At 35.1% G+C, this 15,718-nt stretch overlaps 1 protein-coding gene across 5 annotated transcripts in view; it reads left to right on the top strand.

Annotated features, from left to right (window-relative positions):
* The window catches only part of LOC118188463 (uncharacterized), a 301,229-nt gene that overhangs the window by 175,591 nt on the left and 109,920 nt on the right, over positions 1-15,718 (top strand). For all 5 annotated transcript variants that reach the window (XM_085806957.1, XM_085806954.1, XM_085806953.1 and 2 more), the window contains exons 6-7: positions 3,307-3,548; positions 6,058-6,337. In XM_085806957.1, the coding sequence (XP_085663083.1) occupies positions 3,307-3,548; positions 6,058-6,337 (522 nt within the window). The remainder of the gene's footprint in view (positions 1-3,306; positions 3,549-6,057; positions 6,338-15,718) is intronic.

The following is a 15,718-nucleotide window of genomic DNA, read 5'->3' as shown; positions in this document are numbered from 1 at the left end:
ATTTGTAATGAATTTCTTATTTTTTGGCAGAACTGTTAAAACAAAGTTATCTGAATTTTCTGCTTTTGATCCTAGATGCCTTTTTCTCAACATGTTTATCATTCCTTTATTTTTCTCATCTTTTCACTAGCCTTAAGCATGGAGAATTCCATACATGGTTCTAATCCTTCCACATGGACAGGCATCTGTAGAAAGGGATTTTTCTGTTAGTAAAGAAGCTGAAAACTGACAATTTAAAAGATTCGTTTTATGTCTCACTGCACCATACACTAAGCATTTTGCCACCTGGTGGAATCTCTCTGATTCCTAAATTCTGCTGCTCAGTGTTTGTTCTAAATTCTAAAAATTTTACCATCCCAAAATTTTGTTGCATAGTGCTTCACAAACTTCTAAAAATTCTGCACTGGATATGGAGTCGGACATGATCTTATATTAATTCATATTTATTCTCAGTACTCATGTAAAGAAATAAAGTTAACAGTTTCTGTTATACATTCTAAGTACATGTAATAACAGAAATTTTCAATTAAATCTGAAATCCTAAATTCAAGGGAAAACTTATTGAGCAAGAAATTGATTACACATAAAGAGAAAGAAAACCATTCTTCTAAGTCATATTGTAGAAAGATTAACAAATTATATCAGAAAGCAGAGACTAATGTCGACATTCATTTGTTTATTGAAGTAAGTAAACATAGAAGAAATGCTAAGGAGAAGAAAACTGATGTAAATTACCTAAAATATTTGAAAAATTTTCAATAGTTTTTAATGTGTAATAATCCTAATATCGTTTTAGAATCAATATCATAAATTACATGCATTATTTGCATGTGTTATTTTAAACTGTAAAATCATCATCATAAATTACAAGGCCCACCAGCGGCCGAGCGGTAAAGAAGCTGAACACTGGTAGTTTGGTCCGAGGTTCGAATCCCGTGAACGGGCTGGCTGCATGGGCGTTTTCGTGGTTTTACCCATGTGTAATGTGTATACGAGCCAGTTTCCCTTAGAAAGACCTCCATGAAGGCATCCCTCCCTTTAGGCAGATAGCCCTCGTGTGCTTTGCCATAATTAAATAATCCAATCCAATCCATAAATTACATGTATTATTTGCATCTTATTTTAAACTGTAAAATGTTCTTAGATTATGATTTGAATAGTAATTTTTAACAGATATTTTTTAGAAATAATAAAAGAATTACTACTGACTATGTAAATCTATAATAACTCAGGGTATCTAACTATGCATATAAGTATTTGTAACTAACTACTCATGCTTAAAATATATCTTCACATTTTAAGATGAGATATTGCCTTCCCTTACTGTGGATGCAAAATACAACACAAAAATGTAAAAAATAGGATAAAAGTTTATTCCTCACAGCTAATGAGACTTAAAAGAATGTAAAACAACTTATTACCTCTGGTGTTTCAGCTGCTTTTTTGGAATTTTATATTAAATACTGTATATTAAGTGGATTATTACTCCAGCAACTCTAAATGTAACACTAACTATGCTCTAAGTACAACTTCAGCTATGATGCTAACTGGGTCAGATAGCCTCCGGATTTCTAGAGTACATGAGAAACGAAGCATTAAGAAAAATAATCTTCATAAAGATAACTGTTAGTAAAACTTAAATATCGCTGATCTTTCTTTAAAATATGCAAGATTATCATAAAATATAAATGTTTCAAGAATTTTTTTGAATTTAATGGTAATCACCTGATAAAGTTTACGAAGTTTATTTTATTGTCAAATTTGTGTTGTAATTATGTTAAATATTAAAACATCTTTAATAAAAATGCATCATACTTACACATTTATTGTATTCTTAGAATGGTATTACAAAAGTGAAGCTCAGGTATAGATAATTGCTTTAGTTCATTTCTTAGTTTCCATGAACAGGAATGTGTACAAACCCTGCGAACATGAAATCTAACTAGATGGCAGCAACCCTAGCATTGCATAAAACTTCATCAAAGGAACATATATTTCATGTATCATGAATATAATATATTTAATGTTTAATATGTGTGATGCAAATTTTGTGCAAATCTCTGATATTTTTAAAGCAAAGGCAAAGTCCTCTGTACATGGGGATAACAATAGTTCCATTCTTTCCTAGTGCACTGTTATCTTCTTTTGCCTGAAAAGGCCATCAGAAAACTGCCCCAATTCAGCATTACACACATGAAACATTAGATGTATTATCATTACACAACTGCTCATGACATGATATAAAGTAGCAACCACATTTGGTGCCTTGGCACACACTTGCTGACCACCAACCCATTATCAGAAAAGTACAAAAAAAAAAAAAAAAAAAAAAAAAAAAAAAAAAAAAAATTATCTATTAAAATCACCTTTTTTCAAGTTTCAAATAATCCATTTATAGCTTACCTTAAACTGACCTGAACTTTAAGTCAATGACATATTTAGCATGCATTATTATCCTGCATATATTTACTTTGTTGTTGCTTAGTTCTTTCAGGAAGACAAGAAATTTTTATTTGCGTGAAAGTCTGTGAGCCTCACTATTATGAAATTTCTATGTAATTCACTTGAGATTTTAGTCTATATGTGCTTGGTAAATTTTCAAGAATATTATCAGAGTAGGGAATTATCAGAATATTTGACACATTTTATAAACATTTCTTCTGTTTCCTCCTTTCTAATCTATAAAAATTAGGCTGCCTATTAGGCCTTCCATGTTAAATGCCTAGGAGTATATGTTGTAGCAAATTTTAATCATTTTCTGGAATATGTACTCTATTATAAATGATTTAGAGACAAACAAATATTTTGCACTCAGACATTCAATAAATCAACATTTAATGCTTGTTTAATCTGTCTGAAAAATTATATAAAAATTTCTGAAATACTCATTTTCATTAATCCTAATTTTCAGTTTAGTTTAAAAATTATTTCTGAGCTATACTTTTATCATCTTTTAGATAAATAAACCTTTACATTGTGTCATTTTTCTGTAATATATTTCTGTATCCTTTATTCTTTATGAGCGATCAAAATGGCATGAATTTTGCAATTTCATATTCATAATTTCATAATTTTACATTTTATTTCATATATGCAAGATGAAAATATGTTGTATCATTTTGTTATGATTTAATTTATATGGCTAAACTCCTGTCCTGTTTTAGACATATAAATTCGGTTTTAAAGTTTCGGAACTGAATACAAGACATTGTGCTGATTATTTTATAACTAAATATTATTTATTTGGTTGATGATTTTGATTGCATTATAAAAATTGAAATCTGATAACAATGTTTCTCTTTTCAGCATCAAATTTTGAGCTGTTGAAATACACAATAACAAGATTTGAACTTTTAGTGAATGTAGCCTGGGTAGGAAAGAACCTGGAATCAATTATTGAAAAACGAACTGTGGCAAACAAAAGTAGTCTTTTTTTCCATAAAAGACCTATGTTTTTAAGTTCTCATGAAAATTTCATTCACATATCATTTCCAAAGTGTGAGGATATTGATACTATTTGTGAATTTGAAGTCAATCGACTACAAAAGGTAAGTTCAATTGAAAGTGCATTTCTTGCTTGATTGAACCAAAATCCTTTATCAGAACATTATGCGGGCTTTATTTATTTTTATTTAGCTTTTCATTCTCTGTTTATATCTACTTAACATGTAATCATGTGAACTATAACTTTGTGTTGATTATATTAATTATTCCTCTTGATAGCAATATTAATAGTTTCATTTTTTGAAGTCATTCGACCTTAAGACTACTTTTTATATCAAGTTACTTGGAGCAATAAGTTGCTCAAATTAGGTTGGTTGCAATATTTGATTATGTACAATGTTTTCCTTGCATATCAAAGAAGCTGGAATTCATTCTGCATGTTGAACAATATCTAGGTATTTGATGCAAGAAACATTCAAAACATTCAGTTTTTCCATGTTGGTTATCCATTGAAAGTTCAGGCGTTCAAATACTTTTAATAGTCTGTATATAATATTTTCTGCACTGTATCTAAGAATATTGACATTTCGTTTAAAATAAGGCATGATCATGAAATACTAGAAATGCAGTCTATGTGACTTTTGCAGTATCAAATGGCAGTGCATTTCCAATCAAACAAGAAAAGGTTTGTAAATATTATATTAATAAGGTGTTTTAGTAACATACATATTAATTAAATTTTAAACAAGAAATAATTTAATGGAAGGTTTCAAAAAGAATTGGCCTTATCTCTTTGGCTACTGGTGGTTGTGCATTATCAGTATATTTGCTAATTTTGCAGTCAATTTCTTTACCAGAATGAAGTCCTTTAGTCTCTCACTTGTATCTCAAAATAACTTTTTTTAATGCTATGTTATAATACAATTCACTCAGGATGATGGTGTGTTAATAAAAGCTGAATGTGTGAACAGCCAATATCTATCATGACAACCATCTCTGAAAGTTACCAGCATTTCTTAGAACGTTACTACCAATTTATCGTGCAATTATTGCCGGAGTATCGTGCAGGGTGCAACGTGTCCACTTCTTGAAACAAAGCCCAGTGGGCACAAGACGTTAAGTGTTCTTGACAATTCGGCAAAGTCAAAAGAGTTGTAAGAAGGGGGTGACCGTGCAATCACTTAGTCTTAGAAAAGCCAGAATACAAAATGAGCAGATCAAGGAGCTGTGAGGATTACTGTAGTGCATGTCTGTATTGTTGCAAATAAATAACAAAGACAAATCAGACAAGTAATACAAGAACATATATAAGTACAATGGAAAGTAAAATATAAAATACAAGGCTAAATACAGTAATTGATACAATGTGCATAAAAATATACAATAAAATATTTACAAGTTACAATTAAGATGAGATACATAATATGAGATGCAACATACAATACTAATAGGTGCATATCAGAGAAAATAGCTAGGTAGGGAAATTTAAGTCCCGAGTAAGGTGGGCTGCAAATAGTTTGAAGATAGAGTCCTCCTCGAGTACAACGTAATTTAACACATTTAGCGCATTCATATGGCTACAATCCTGCACATTTTTAAAGAATTTCATGTTTGCTTTATGCAGATATTCCTGTACTGTGTCGAGCTTAATGCCGTGATGGAGAATCTGGTTAGAAACAAAGCTCTGGTCATCATTCTGAGTAGCTTGTTTTGCATGACCTGTAACTTTTTCAGCTCTCTCGTATGGACCGAAGCCTAGGTGGGCGAAGTGTAGGCAAATATGGGTCGAATAATCGTGACGTAGATACGCCTTTTGCGTCTTAAGTCCAGTTTTGAGTCTGGAGAAAGAAGTGGGGTGAGGGACTGAATTGCCCCTACCATTTTGCTTCTGATTTAATTAATATGCTCTTTCCATTGAAAGTTGGAGCTGTACTTGACGCCTAGGTACGTGGCCTTCTTTACAATAGGCACGACAGTCCTGAATAGTCCAAGTTGTGTGTCCAGAGAGGTGTTCATTCTCTTTTCCCTGATGATAAGGAGGTTGGACTTGTCAGCATTTATGTCAATTCTTCACTTTGAGCACTAAAGCTCAAGCTGTGGCATGAGATTTGGAAGTCTAGAGATTGCAAAATGGGGTGATGCAGATTTCACAGCAAGAGCTGTGTTGTCTGCATAACATCCCAGAACATAGTTTTAGTCCATGTTATCGGTAGGTAGATTTGCCACGTAAAACAGATACAAAACGGGCCCTAAAATAGATCCCTGTGGGACGCCGGCCCTTGGAACGTTGCTATGTAGCGGCACCGCAATTTATAAACTGCTGAATATGCAAAGTTTTTGAGATACGAAATTAAAATAGGTCATAATTTGTGACATCAGACTGGGAATTATTTGGAAAATTATTACTAGAAACTGCAGTAAAAATTTGAAGCTCAAATAGATAGTTTGAATTAAATATTTGCAAATAATATGTAATCGCTCTTCACACTTTAACATACATATATATTTGCTGAATTTTTTAATTTCATTATTTGTTTTCACATTGAAAATATTGTTCGTATGCATTTGTTATGAAGGTTTTTGGTGTTTATTTACATTGTATTTTATTTACAGATTGTATGGTCCAAAATAAAACCAAATGCATTATATGCTTACCATGTTCTGAAAGCTATGTATTTTTCTCAATCAGACTATCTGAAGTTGTTAGAGCTTTATAGCCTTAAAAAATTGCGTGGCTTAGGTGTAAAGGAAGTTGCTTGTGACTGGATAAGAGAAAATATGCTTGTTTGGCTCAAATGGACTCCTACTGACTTTAAAAGCAAAAGTAAATTATTTATTGGAGGAATTTTTCCAATGAATGGAATTTTTTGGAAGCAGAAAGGTGTTATACCTGGTATGTATTGATCTTTTTTATTTAGAATTAGTTAATGATTTTCTTCAACTTTGCATATCTAAAGGTAATTAATTATATTAATTGAAATTTTAGGAAATTTAAGCCAAAAAATTTCTTTTTCAAAAGTAAAACAGGATGCTTTTTTCCCTGTTTGTTTTAACCTAGCAACAGCCTAGCCTATGGACATTCATAGGTTATTTTGATTTCAGTTCTTAAAGGCCAGTTGGCTGCACAACATTTTCAAGGATTTCCACATGTATTTTGTATGGATGCAAATCAACATTTAAATTCCTTCTCAAATGCCACTTGAATTCCATCCTGTGGCAAATAATCCGTAATTGCTTTAGCATAACATGTATTTTCTTACACATTTATTCATACATAACGGATGCTGAGCTGGAACAAGGATTGAAGTGAAAGCTAGATGGGGTGCCAAATTAGCTGTGAAAAGGCAGAAATTTCTATTAAAGAAAATTTTGATTTTTTAACTAACTTTCAACTTGGAAATGCATCAAGATATATTTAAAATAATGTAATTTTATTAGCACTATTTATAATAATTTAAAAGCATTATATTCATAAAGCTGTTTTCGTTTTCTGTGCTACCATCTTTTTCCGGAAATAAGACACTGTCTTACTTTCTTTTTTGGTCCAAAATACACGCTAGGGCTTATTTTCAGGGAAAGGCAAAAATAAAAGTATATTTTTATTTAATATTTATTTTATACAGAATACAGAAATTTAAATTTATTTAATTGCAGTCATGTCATCTTCTTCTGGAACATCGTCATAAATAAAATTCTGAATTATATTCTGATTTTCTTCCAAATCCATTTCCTGTTGAATCATTGGTCCGAATCTCTCATGTCTTGTGATATAGCTATCGTTAAGTGAATACTTCTTGTCTAAGTAGCCTGTTCATAGTGCATTGGAAACATCACCATCAGTTATTTTGTCCCATGAATTTTTTACCCAATTCACAATTTCTTGTAAGCCTGGTTTTACAAAATTACCTCGATGATTTCTCACCATTCTGTTTTCAATATATTCATTGATTTCCATCCACAAATGATCCTTGAATGGCTTGTTTATTGCAATGTCAAGTGTCTGGAGGTAACCAGTCATTCCTGCCGGAATCATTATTTGATCAATCTTCCTCTCAGCAAGAAAGTTTTTCATGTCTTTAGCACGATGAGTACTGGCAGAATCCCAAACTAGTAAACCTCTATTCTGACCCCTCAACAGTTGTGGCAGCATAAAATCAACCCACTTTCTTATTACTGCTTGGGTGCACCAGGCTTTTTCACTTTCAATGATATAAATTCCTGAAACACGTTGAATCTGGTCTTTTTTACCTTTAGTGATTAAAAATGGCGATACTTTCTTGCCATCTAGACGAATTGCCAAAATACAGGTAACACATGCACTATCGTAACCGGTAGAAGGAACGTAAATTGATGAAGAAGCCTTGTGGTGAACTGTCGTTTGAGCTCCTTGGCCTAGGAATACCGCAGTCTCCTCCATAGCAATCATGTTGGAGAGTTGGTGTTTCGAAAAATCGATGCCATCAACAAAAAGCTTAAACGCAAGTGTGTGCTTAACAACTTCATTGTCTTCCAGCTTAAACAACGTTGATCTCCTTAGAGACAGTTCACATTGTTTAAGGAAGTTGTCCAACCAGTGTGACAATGTTTTAAATTCTTCTGTGGATATATCAAATTCAATTGCTGTTTCAAGAGCAAATTTTTTAATATCAGCCCTGCGCACAACCAAAGCCATTGCTCTCCTGCCTGCAATCCATTCCCAGATGCAATCTTCCAACTCAGAAAATAATGGCTGCCGACCTGATCCAACTCTGCATTTTTTCTCATTTCCTTGGTCCACCAGTTCACACAGGTAGTTGTAGTCTGTACGCGATTTACAAACCATACGGAGATCCAGCATCTTCTCTTTACAGAATGCTACAAGATTTACACCCCTGGAATCTTCCACGATTCCCCTTTTGTACTCGACGGAATAGCTCTTTTGTTTTGTACTAATTTTAACTGGGGTTAAAAATTATTCACTTTATTTTTAAATAAAATTATGTATGAGGAAATAATCAGACTTACAAGACTGAAATGAATGAACGTTGTATGCCTGCACTGTCGCTCAATGTAGACTCCTGCCTTATGTTGTTTTTTTAACCAGTTCGCCGTTAGGAAAATCGCAAACATTTCATGCCATTTTTCGCATCCAAAGGTAAACTTTTTGTGTCTAAAACTGGGCTCAGAGTATTTCTTTCCCCCTTTCACCACCTGTGAAAGCCTATTTAGAAGTTCTGTTCAAATCAGATTGAACAGCATACCTGTCACACTGAAGGATTGTGAATAACGACCCCCTAAGGGTCAACATAAAACATAAGGACTGGTGTAGTCCTTAGAGCAGATATTTTTCCCTTTGTACCCAACCTCACTTCCTGCACCCAACCCCAAATCTATTGCTATATATTACAATGTAAATGTAATTTTTAGTTGTCAAGAAAAAGCTCTATATAAAGTAAAAATAAGGGCGTTAGCTAGTATTTGAAATGTCCTTGAATTTTGTTTTATTATTTTCTTGATGGCCTGTAACAAAAAAAGAAGAATTGAATCCTTAAGAATTGAAAAGATAGCATTCAAATCTCTTTGTTCATTAATGGAAAGGGAGAAAGCTGTTGTGGATCTCATTAGATATGTTGAGAGGGTAGCTATTCGAAGAAAGTGTCCCCATCCTTTACTTTCCTGAAACAGCCCCGCTATGATCCTAATGTGACACCGCTGAGAAGATAAGTAACCCATCAATCACCCCTTTTGATTTTCGACTAATTCTGTGGGGGTTGAAAAAAGGTTGCTGCGTTGTATGTGTCTCGGGTTTACGGTTCAGCCCAAATTTCATCCCGACGAGAGTCTGGTGATGCTAACGGATGACAATGCCTTTCATGTGCACGTATCTCTCTCAGGGCAAACGGTGAGCTGGTTAAGATAAATTCCAAGAATTAATTTTAAACGAACTGTAGAGGTAAACAATTAATTTCTCGGAATATTTTGTTTCAAACATTTCTCTGAAATACGAGTATTAGGAAAGCTAAACATATTATTACTTATACTTAATAAATCAACAGCATTTTTTAACGAATTCTTTTTGTCACATTATTTTAACTAGGAATTATTTTCGGGGGATGTCTTATTTTATAAAAAGTTCCGAAAATCACGATAGGGCTTATTTTTGGAGGATGTCTTATTTTTCAGAAAAAGACGGTATATGACCAACTGTTTGATTTTTCTTTAGTTTTCCTAAGTATATCTCTTCCCGGTCAGGATGGTGCCTCTTATGTTTCACAGTTGTTTAGAAAGCACCAACATCAGAAATTCTCTTTTATCTTCTTTTAATTTGACCTACAGCTCTTATTTCATAGTAAAAAGTTTTTTAAAGTCTTCAAGCTGAGTAACATATAAAGAGAGGCCATTGGAATAGCATCAGGAAACTAAACAAAGCTGTTTAAAAATAAAATGTATTGCATTCTCAGACTTTTGCTTAATATTTTGTGTAAAAATTACTTTTGAATGAGATTCGTGTTTTGAGATACTGGCTTGTTTCCATGTGTAATTTATGCTATAACTGTACAGTTAATTTTATTACTTTTATTGCCCATGAAAATTTAAAGTGCCCACAGTTGTAAAACATTTTTATAGCCTCGAAATTTCGCAGCAAAGTTAAAAAAAAGTAGAGAATAAAATATTTTCTCTTACCTTGTATCCAGCGCAGTTTCAAGCTAGATGATTAACTTCTAATCCAAAAAAGGTTGTAGACCAAAAATGTAATTGAAACACATTTTTATTTACATGAAAATAGATCAAGATTTGTTAGTATCACAAATACATATTAAAAAGGGAGTTATACTCTGGCTACCAATAAGTATTTGGACACCTGTGGTAGAAAAGAAAAACTAACTTTATTCAAACTCAACAGTTGGTAGAGCCTCCACGAGAGGTAATTACAGCGTGGACCCTCCAGAGCATAATTTCCACAAGTCTTTGTATGACAGCTAGTGGTATTTTCTTCCACTCGGCTTGGAGAAGACATAGAAGTTCATTCACCGATTTTGCACGGGTAGTGCTCCTCTGAATTTGGCGATGCAACTCGTCCCAGAGGTTCTCAATAGGGTTCAGGTCTGGACTCTGGGCAGGCCAGTCCATTCGATGAACTCCATTGGCCCCATACCAAGCCTTGGTTAACGTCGAAACATGACAACTGGCTTGTCGTCCTGAAAGTAACAGGGGTCCAACCTGTAAAACTGCCACAACGTAGGAAGCACATTGTCATCCAAAATAGTTCAGTAGGCATCGGAGTTGAGCTTACCATGAATGGGGACCAAGAGCCCCAGCCCATACCAGGAGAAACACCCCCAGACCATAATTCTCCCTTCGCCGAACTTGACTGTTGGCACAATGCATTCTGGCAGGAGACGTTCTCCAGGTAGACGCCAGACCCAGACCCTGCCATCCGAACAGTAAAGGGTGAATCTTGATTCATCACTCCAAAGAACCCATTTCCACTGATCTCTACGGTCCAATTTCGATGTGCTTTGCACCACATTAACCGAGCAGCACGGTTGGACTTTGTGATCAAAGGCTTATGGGCAGCAGCACGACCATGAAAACCAAGCAGATGTGCTTCCTTACGGATGGTATTCATTGAAACGATACTCCCGGAAGCCTGTTGAAGCTCCTCGCTAATGAAGACCATCGGTTGGGTGCAGTTCTTCCGAATTTCTCTGGACAGCGCTCGTCGGTCTCTATCTCCCAGTTTCGTTGGTCTGCCAACTCAGGGCACATTCCGACAATCACCGCTCACCTTTCACTTATTAATCATATAGGCCACTGTCGATTTTGGGTACTTCAGATGGCTAGATATGTCCCTTAAGGATCAGCCACATTTGTGATACCCGATAATTATACCTTTCTCGAAATCAGAAAGCTCCGAACTGCGAGGCATCTTGCATGCGACTAAAGCCAATGCTGTTTCCTACACGACATATATCGGTGGAGACCGTGACTTACCTTAGGACCGCAGATATCGTCATTTGCATAGGTGTCCAAATACTTATTAGTAGTCAGTGTATAATTGAGAGTGTCATATCACTGTCCTTTCCTGTAAGAGTGAGAAAAGTAAGAGTAAAGAAAAAGGAGTTACACAATTAACTCCTTTGCAGGGTTTCCAGTTCATACAGTTTATCACACTGTTGGCAACAGTCCATCACTATTTGCATAAAAACACCCCTATTTGATGGGCAGCATCGCCATTTGCAGCGATTTTCAAAATTTCTCAAACACAGGCTTGCCTAGTTGTTTGGTTAGTAGATCCGCAGTCATATCGTACCTCCTGCAGTAATCTAGGCTCTGGATCCCGTTTTGTTGAAGTTTACACAAGTAGTGGTATTTCATGTCTATATGTTTTGTTCTAGAGCTATTTTTCTCCATCTGTGGAAGTTTGATGCATGACTTGTTATCTTCATAGAGAGTAAACGGCAGGTTTTGTTTTAGTCCCAGATCTTTAAGCAAATTTAACAGCCATTGAGCTGTATTAGCTGCTGCAATATATTCTGCTTCAGTTGAATGCAGTCCTGTCTTTCGCTGCTCCATGAAATGCATTATTTCCTAGTTTGAATATGTATCCGCTAATGGATTTTCTTGTTGTTCTGTCATATGCCCAATCTGCATCTGATTATGCAGTTAGTACAGCACAAAGTCTTTAATCCGGACGTCCATAATCTGGAATGATCTATAATCCGGACCTCAAAGCTGCAAACTTTCTGCACATGTGTAAATGCATAATGCATTTATGCATGTGCATAATGCGTTTACGCATGTGCATATGCATTTACGCATGCGCATATTACGTTTACGCATGCGCGTTTAATGTATAACAGACGGTATAAGCTAGGCTAAAATTAACTAATTATCTATTTCAGTTAATGTTGCAGATTGCGCTGTTCCTCAGTCTTCTAGTTGGATCCGGCTTATTATTTTTTGCAGACTGTTAGAGCAATTTTATAAAAATTAAGCTTGAACTTTCCATTATGTCAAAAAGAGTTTCCAATTTTGGAGCTGCCAAAGGATCTACAAAGCGAAAGCATGTTTCGAAGCAGATACGCAGCTACGTAGCCAAATTATTCATCAGACAAATTTATGCTAAATTATTGTTTCTTCTATGATGAGGTATTTACTTAGTGCGAAAGTGAAATTAAGAATCGGCACTCTCGATATGTTTTACTATGGGTGGGGGGGGAATCAAATGCGCATGCATGAAGTATACAGAAAAAGTTGTTGGTAGTTTTCAGGTCCGGATTTTAGATGATTCCTGATATTGGACGTCTGGAAATCAGACATTGTATTGTATTTAAAAAAAAAAATGCTTTAAAAAGTTTAATAATGTTTGGTTCATTCTAAAAGCTTTTTACGTCGGTGTGTTCTTGAGAAATGTAAAAGTTTAGGTTTACAGCTAAATGTGTTAACTTAATTTGAACAAAAATTAAAAAAGAAATGTTAAAAAATCATACTGCCTAGTATCATTTGACAAGAAAACTAAATTTTCAAAAAAAAATTTGTTCATTGTAGGAGTTAAAGAAATCTTAGATGTTCTAATCTCACAAATGAAATGGAGATATGAAAAATTAAATTAGATTCTTTTCAATTTTCACTTTCTAGCTGATGAAAAATTGTCATTGGGTTTAGGTAATTTAAAGACAACAGCTTATAGTTTAGTATTTAAATATCTGAATGATATACACTGGTGTGCAAAAATTAAGGACGAAGTCGAAAAATTAGCATATCAGCTGAACGAAGAGGCAGAGCGGACAGAAAGACCAATCAGGAGATTAAGGTGATGTACGATAGCACATGCGCAGATATGCAGGTAGACGTAATGGGGGAGTGTCTGAGTAGTATAAAGCATGTTGTTGGTGTAAGATCAGTATTTCTGGCAAAGAGATTGCACGCCGTATAGCAGTTAAAATCACACCGAGTTGCTGCTTCAGCGAGAAATGGCGAATAATCAATCTGTTAGACGACATCTACATGCTTTTACTCGAGGTCGAATCATTGGGAAGTTGGAGGAAGGCCGCAGTGTGACAAGTGTGGCTGCAGAGTTTGGAATTGCTCACAGCATCGTTTCACGACTTTGGAGACAATTTCAAACTACAGGAACAGCTATCCGGGGGTTTAGTAGTGGTCATCCACGAGGAAACCACACCTGCAGATGACCGGTATATTGCCTTCTAGGCTAGAAGAAACAGGCGGCTGGACGACCGATATCGCGTTTTACCGTGGCCAGAAGATTGCACGGTGGTGGTCTGTTTGCACAACGCCCTGTACGGTGTGTACCTCTAACGCCTGCCCATCGGAGAAGGCGTTATCTGTGGTGCCGGGAACACCGGAATTGGAGAGACAATGAATGGGGACGAGTACTCTTTACAGATGAGAGCAGATTCAGTCTGAGTAGCGATTCTCATCGGATACTCATCTGGAGAGAGCGGGGAAGCCGCAATCATCCCTCGAACATCATTGAAAGGGACAGGTATGGAGGTGGCGGTGTTCTCGTTTGGGGAGGCATCATGCTTGGTAGTCATACAGACCTTCACATCTTCGACGCAGGTTCAGTCAACGGGACCCTTTATTGTAATGAGATTCTTCTTCCATATGTGTGTCTTTTTAGAGGTGCTATGGGTCCGCAGTTCCTTTTCATGGACGACAATGCACCATGTCATCGCACAGTAGCTGCTGAACAGCTCTTAGAGAGTGAGGATATTGAATGTATGGATTGGCCGGCACGATCTCCGGATCTCAGTCCCATCGAGCATGTATGGGATTTTCTAGGCAGATGCTTGGCAGCTCGTACCTTACCACCAGTAACGATTCCGGAGCTTCGATTGGCGCTGCAAGACGAATGGGCAGCAATGCCTCAACAACTCATTGACACCCTCATTCTCAGCATGGGCAGACGCTGTGAAACCTGCCTAGCAGTCAGGGGAGATCATATCCCCTATTAAAGACCGGAAGTTTCTTGCTGGACACCCATCACAGGGATGTTTCGGCCTTCAGTCGCATTGCTCTCTATGCTACGTTTTCAATAAAGCTTCTTTTTATCCCTCTGATTTCTCTTTTAGTAAGTGTTGCTTACATTACTCATGTCCTTACGTATTGGGGATCTTATGGTATTAAATATGTTGATTTGGAAAGCTTTTGTACAAAGTTATATTGAAAAAACCGTCTCGTCCTTAATTTTTGCACACCAGTGTAAATGCTGCAGAAATATCTGGCTTTAAAAAACCTTGCTATTTCTATAATTCTGGACATTAAAGGAGCTTTAAGCTTAGATAATTTAAACATAATTCGCGAATGTAAGCTAGTTTTATAGTATCCAAGTTTGGAACCAATATTAAGAATATTTTTAAATTTAATGCTGCTAGCAGCTAAAGAAGCTTCAGAAAACTTAAAATAATCACTTTATTAAGAAAAGCTTTCAAACATTGCCAATCTATAGGATCATAGTTATTTGTTCAAACATAGCATATTTTAAACATGTCCTTTCTCAAGAAGTATGAAATAAAGTGATAAAGTAGATTTTGCACAAACTATGAATGATTTTTGCTTTGTTAAAAAGTGAAGAAAGGAAAATTATTAAAAAGTTTGAAAAATCAGTGTAATACTTTTTCTGTTAGCTACATTACTATTTCAGTGTTATTTGTTATTGATGAGAAAGGTATTCTTTCAAGCTTATCATTTCCAAACTGTAAATCATAAGTGTCATTTCTCTGAATATGTATAAAGCTATCATTAAGTATTATACAAATTTCAGTATTACAGTTTGAAATATAATAATGAATGAAATATGCATATAAATATGTAAAAAATACAGTTCACTTGTACTGTGTGTATCTATGTATAAAGGGTGGTTATATATTTTTAGAATGGCTTCAGGGCCGACTATAAGTCTGCATCACGTTTTCTATGATTGAAGCGCTTTTTGTAAAATTTCCAGTGTATTGATTTCCATTCCTCTTTGACTCAAGAGACCAAAGGCACAATAGTCTGTTGGTGAAACAAGGGGTCTTTGCAGGAATACATTTAAATTGTTATACATATGCAATACCTGTAGCATTCGTTCTTTATTTTTAATGAAATGCAGTGGTACTTTTTGAAGTATGACTTATTGCTTTATCTTAATGAAGCTTCACTCTTTGAAAATCATTGGAATAGTGAAATATTTCTTCTGCAATCATCAGATGTATAATTTTCTCTTGATAGTAAGTTGAATTGAGAAAAAAAAATTTCTACTCTTATTTTTAATTCCTAATTATAG

Source organism: Stegodyphus dumicola, chromosome X1 (assembly GCF_044657685.1).
Source record: "Stegodyphus dumicola isolate Sdum_Otavi_A_Nest chromosome X1, ASM4465768v1".
Taxonomy (NCBI): Eukaryota; Metazoa; Arthropoda; class Arachnida; order Araneae; family Eresidae; genus Stegodyphus; species Stegodyphus dumicola.
The sequence above is the reverse complement of the archived record's forward strand: the minus strand, read 5'-3'. Positions and strand labels throughout refer to the sequence as shown.